The following is a 6000-nucleotide window of genomic DNA, read 5'->3' as shown; positions in this document are numbered from 1 at the left end:
AGTGCTAACTTTACCCCTCTCTCATCCCCTAAAGGTCCCATCTATATACTGGAAGAATGCAAAGCTCCTGTAATCGTGGCTGCACAGGTAAATCCCCCACACTCTTCAAAGCCAAGAACAAAGCATCTATGGGACTTGACAACATCCCAGGCTGCTTTCTGTGTGAACTACAGAATGGACTGACACCCCACCTAAGCACCATGTTCAAGTCATAGCCTCACTTCAGGCTTTGTGCCCACTGAATGGCGCACAGTGATGGTTATCCCAGTCAACAAAGAGGGATCCACCAAGGACCCCAGGAACTACCACCCCATTAGCCTAATGAGCCTTGTCTGCAAGGCCATGGAACGTATCATCATTGAACTTATAAACAAAGACATTGGTAATCTCCAAACTCTGGACTCCACCCAGTTCAGGTTTGTAAAAGGCAGATCATGTCTCCCCTAAACCCGACAGACTTCTTTGAAGAAGTCACCAAAGCCGTAGACTAGGGTAAGGTGTTTCACACAGCCTATCTAGATCTTGCCAAGGCTTTTGACACCATCCCCCGCTCTGGAATTATAGATAAACTCAGTAGACTAGATATAAATCCCTATGTCACAAGATGGGTTGCCAACTGGCTCCCGGACAGAACCCACCCTGTGAAAGTAGCAGACTCCAAGTCCCCTTCAGACCAGTGACAATTGGAGTACCACAGGGTTCAGTCCTGTGTCCTCTCCTGTTTGGTATCTACTTTTCTGAAGTACAGGCTAACACAGAATGTCTTTGTCTAATTAAGTTCACAGATGATTGCAAACTAGGAGCCATAATTGAAACTCCTAATGATGTGGGCATCCTACAAAAGGGCCTCACTGAGACAGATGCCTGGTGTCAAAGCCATGTCCTCAAGCTCAGTGCCAGAAAGTGCATTGTAATCCCCTTTGGTAAAAACTCTGTACCCATTTGCTACCACATAGGTGGGAGTCAACACCGAAAGTGTGATAAGAAACCTTGGGACACAGGTGGACAGTAGTTTCTCCTTTGATAATCACATCACCACAGTAGTCAGGAAATCTTTCTACATAGCACACCTCATCACAAAAGGTTTCTCATCCAGGAAAAAAGAGGTAATTTTTCCCCTCTACTCATCACTCATTAGACCCATTATAAAGTACAATGCTCCTTTTGGTATGTACCTCACAAGACATCTACAACAACTGAAAAGGCCACAGAAATACCTCACAAAGAGGATTACCGGCCTCAGATGCCGTACGCAGACCTTCTCAAAAAACTCCAGCTTTACTCCGTCATATATCGCCTACTCAGAGGTGATCTGTGCCTAACATACAAAGCTACATCAAACCCAGAGCTGTTGGACATGTTCCACTTAAAGAAATCCCAATCCCTCCGAGCTACATGCTCTAGGGACCTAAACCTTGTCACCACAATAAACAGAACATGCTGGAGGGATAGATTCCTGTCCCATAGACTTCCCATACTCTGGAAAAAACTACCTATCTATATCAAACAAAGATCCTCATTAGCACTCTTCAAGAAAAATCTTGAGGATTGGATGGGAAATAGGAAATTCACCCTGGGGGATCACCTCTGTGGCTCTGCTCGACATGGGCACAGGAAAATAATTTTCTTGGGTGGTGAAAGCTAGGGTACCTTTTTGGCTAGGCTTATAGGGGCAATAATCTAGTACCTACCTGTGAACCTATGAATGTCCATGTATAATGTTCCATGTATGCATACATAAGTTGTACGAATTTATTTAGGTATGTACTATGTGCTTTTTCTGTACTTGCAATTGTGCTGCTGTCTTCACTTAAATAACGTTTATCACTTTTTATAGGAACTTCTCAGCCATTCATTGGATCGCCCAGAAAAACAACAGCTTAAGGAATCACTGGAAGCCATGCAGGTATGATGAGCTTTAATAAGATTTGATGAGACTGGTTGTGATAATGTTTGATGAGACGGTTTGAGGCCATTTGTTATGTTTTTTTTTCTCTTGCTGTATTGTGCAGAGTGATTTTTAACATGTTTGCATTCTTTTGGCTGTTTATGTTCCAAGTTTCTTATTCTAGCAGTGGCTATAAAATATATGCTTTAACATTCCCCTTTAGTCATTTATTGTCCTCTGTGACGAAGAAGTAGGCATGACTCATAACCTAAACATTGTGATGACTTGCTCCTCAAATACACTCATAATTTGCTTTATACTGCGCTGTCAATTTCATTGTGTACATTTCAAATAGATATTACTTCAAAGAAAGAAAAAAAAATCTTTTACATATACTTGGGTATAGTTACTTCCCAGTTTTATATTCTGTTGGTGCTGTGTTGCTTCTTGCCAGTTACTCCTGCATTAATGCAGAACTGTTGATTAAAAATGCATTAGTGGGTCCATACTATGTGACCCAAGAAACATGCTATTTCAGAGCAAAAAACTGTTAGCTGCAAACTGCTAATGTATTTAGATGGAATTTATTGTTCTCATTCCGTTGTTGTTAGTAACATGGACAAGAATTTCTGTCCTTTGGGCTTATTGATCTTTGCAGAAATGTTGAGCTTAGATCACAGATGTGTCCCCAAATATGTGCTAGGTACAGAAATGATGTTTCCGACCACAGTCCTGCTAGGTGTGGAAATGCTGTATTCAGACCACAGTGCTCGACCATGTGTGCTGAAGTGTGTAGGTGTAGAAATGTTGCATTCAGGCTACAATCCTTCATCGTGCCTGCTAAAGTGTGTAGGTGCAAAAATGCTGTGTTCATATCACAGTTCCTGGATCATCTTTGCTGAAGTGTGTAGGTACAGAAGCATGTTCAGACTTCAGTACTGAATGTTGCATGCTAAAGTGTGCTAGGTGCAGAAATGTTGCATTCAAACCACTGTCTTGTATCAAGCCTACTGACGTGTGTAGATGCATAAATGATATGTACAGGCCAAAGTCCTATGTCATACCTTGCTAAACTGTGTAGTTACAGAAGTTCTGAATTCAGACCGCAGTCTTGTAACATGCCTTCTGAAAGTTTATAGATGCAAAATTATTGCTTTCAGGCCACAGCCTTGAATCATGTGTGCTAAAGTGCATTAGATGTAGAAATGCTACTTTCAGATCACAGTCCTTTGCAATGCCTGCTGAAGTGTGTAGGTGAAGGAATGTTATGTCCAGGCCAAAGTCATCTATCATTTTTCCTGAAGTGGCAATAGATCTTCTTCCTTGATACTAATGACAGAAAACAGCAGCTGTAGAGCAATGTTGATAAAGGGACAGACAAATGAAGTTCGTCATCATAGCCATGGAAGGGAACCACCATGCATGTCCAGCTTTAGAGGTTATCGTGTATTAGAAATCCCAGTGTCTGAAGTAAAATATATTTTATGTTTGCAAACTGCAAAGAACATCTCAAAAGCTCAGATTTGCACCTATCTAGTTTAGTAGTAACAGAAACTTCTTGATTCTGTATTTCTTAATGTATAGTAATGACGACTACTGATTTTTTTTGACTTTCTAACAAGATTCTTTAGCTGCTCTATTTCTGTCGTTCAGGCTAACAAAGATGAAGGTATAAGCTGCCCACTGTAGATGCAGCAGCATTATATGATGCCTTTACTGATGGGCATTCTGATAGGTTAAATAAGGTACATCCACATGCGTATTGTAATGTGAGCACCCGTAGGTATATCTTGGCGGGTCTATATTATATTTTCGAAAGTTTCAAACATCGTACACTATATGGTCGACACCATATGAGCTATGTTTGAAATTTCGAAAGTATGATAAAAACATAAAAATAAAAAACTATACTTACCTAAATCTGTAGGCAGGAGGGCAAGCCCACCACCCCCCCCTTGTGGGTGGCTGCGCCACCCACACCCCCGCAACTTAAATATTCCTACTCCCAAGCTCGCACTGCATTGAAGTAAAGGGAAAATATTCCCTACGGCGATTTCCATGTTATGCATGTGACGTTTTGACCAATCGGGTTCGCTCAGTACGCGTTCACCGTTTACAATTTTCGATCATGCAATAGGAACCCTATCTTGACTTATGAAAATATTTGTAAACCCTTAATGGCTCAGAATGCCTTTTTCTGTTGCCATGTTTTTTACTGAATAAAATGGTATATTCTGAAAGTCCAAATTTGTGACAGAGGATGCAGACAGGTTTCCCATTGTGTAACAAGAAGGCTTGTGCAAGTTATTTTGCCTTTTTTCCAGGTCTGCTGTATGAAAAGTAGTTATAGCTGTTGAGCCTTGTGATGATTCCTGCACAGTAAGTTGAGTGAAATAAATAAATATGCCAAATGAAATGTCTTTTATTTGATAAGAGTCTGCGATTTTGCTGCAAAGGTTTGCAATGCCCATTTTAGTTCATTCACCATCACAGAACTAAGTATATCTAGGCTATGTGTTTAACTATTTTTTTCTTGTGGAGAGAAACAAAAAAAAAGTTCCCTGAAAATGATTCTGAAAGACAACTAAGAGCACCACTGTTAAACATCTCCTCAGCATAAACTTGTTACCATCCTAAACTCCTCAGAGGAGATTTACATCCTCCAAGAGGTTTTTTTTTCCAAATATATATAACTAGTATCAAAATTGTGGACCAAAATTGTATGCCAAGAAATATATAATGGTATCCTTTGGCAATCAAGAAGTCATTGTAACTATCACTGAAAAACACACCCCTGAAAACTGATCCAGCAGTTAGGGACCTGAGAACCTGTGTAGACAGTAAACTGTTCTTCAATCACCATGTATCCACTGCTGTAAGAAACTGTGTGGTGTCAAGGTCCAATGATGAGATCATTCCACTGTATTCTGCTCTCATCAGGCTGATCATTGAGTGTAACCCCCCCCCCCCCCCTCCAACAATATGTACCCGCCCAAACATTTGACACAACCTGTATGCTTTCTTACTAAGAAAATCAAAGACCTAAATCAAAACATTATGCAGACCATCTCTTAGCCTTGCCCCTCCTCTCAGTGTCCTACAAGCTACTGAGAGGTGATCTTTCGTTTCAGACCTGCTGCACATTTACTAGTCCATTGGGGGTCATAGACCCCCATTTGAAGTCTTCATCTCTTTTATAACATAAATAGAATATGTTGAAGAGATAGATGTGCACCACAGACAATGCCACTTCTAGAATAGTATTCTCCACATAACGGAAAGTACTTCTCTTTCACTATTCAAACATAATCTGGACAAATGGAGGGTAATTGGCAAGGTCACTTCTGTTTTAACAGCCTTCTCCTTCATGGATAAGAGATGCAAGTTAATGTGCTGCTCATCTCTGGATTGATCATACTTAAATATAATGGCTATAAACATCATAGAAATACATAGTTAAGCTTATAAAGATCCTCATGGGTCAATAGCTTAGTAAGTACATATGAACCTTAATGCAGAGTTTGAATTCTTACAGGACTATACAAATTTCTGAGCATCACATATTTACTAAAACTGGATTGATATTGTTTTCACTGTGATTAATCGCGTTTAGTCAATGCACATTTAATTTAAACTAAGCATCTAAATCCTCAGGATATCACAGTGTCTAAACAGCTGAATTTCTAAGGTTGCAAAATGATCAGTTGTTTTTTGCAGGATGGTTTATCCAAATTGTTGTTGATCTATCAACATGAATCCCACGCTGTGCAGTGGAAAAATGTCCATCCTACCAGAGAAGAACATAAAAAAACCTGCAGCTAAAAGACTAGGAAATTATATAACAAATCCAGATTCTCCAATTACAATCTTGAAGTCCTACAAATTTCATAGGTTAAATTTAAGATGAGCATATCCTCTTAAAACAGCAACCATTTTTTTTTATTAACGGCTTCCTTTTTTATTCTTTTATATGCTCAGCATACCTGGCTTTTAAAACACGAATATCCTCATTGTATGACTATTAAAGTTAACTTTGAAGATATGCTTCTACAACATTGCATATATACCCAAAACCAGAGTATGAGAGAACATCAGAGCCAAGGAAGAGCAGA

The 6000-nt window shown here is 39.6% G+C and overlaps 1 protein-coding gene across 1 annotated transcript in view; it reads left to right on the top strand.

Moving 5' to 3' along the window:
* The window catches only part of VAV2 (vav guanine nucleotide exchange factor 2), a 3316635-nt gene that overhangs the window by 2428948 nt on the left and 881687 nt on the right, over positions 1-6000 (top strand). Inside the window, exon 12 of the mRNA XM_044058536.1 lies at positions 1838-1906. Coding sequence (XP_043914471.1) covers positions 1838-1906 — 69 coding nt within the window. The remainder of the gene's footprint in view (positions 1-1837; positions 1907-6000) is intronic.

This window comes from Protopterus annectens, chromosome 16.part0, assembly GCF_019279795.1.
Source record: "Protopterus annectens isolate FY-2018-M chromosome 16.part0, PAN1.0, whole genome shotgun sequence".
In the NCBI taxonomy this organism is placed as follows: domain Eukaryota; kingdom Metazoa; phylum Chordata; order Ceratodontiformes; family Protopteridae; genus Protopterus; species Protopterus annectens.
Note: the sequence above shows the minus strand (reverse complement) of the source record. Positions and strands in the feature narration are given on the sequence as shown.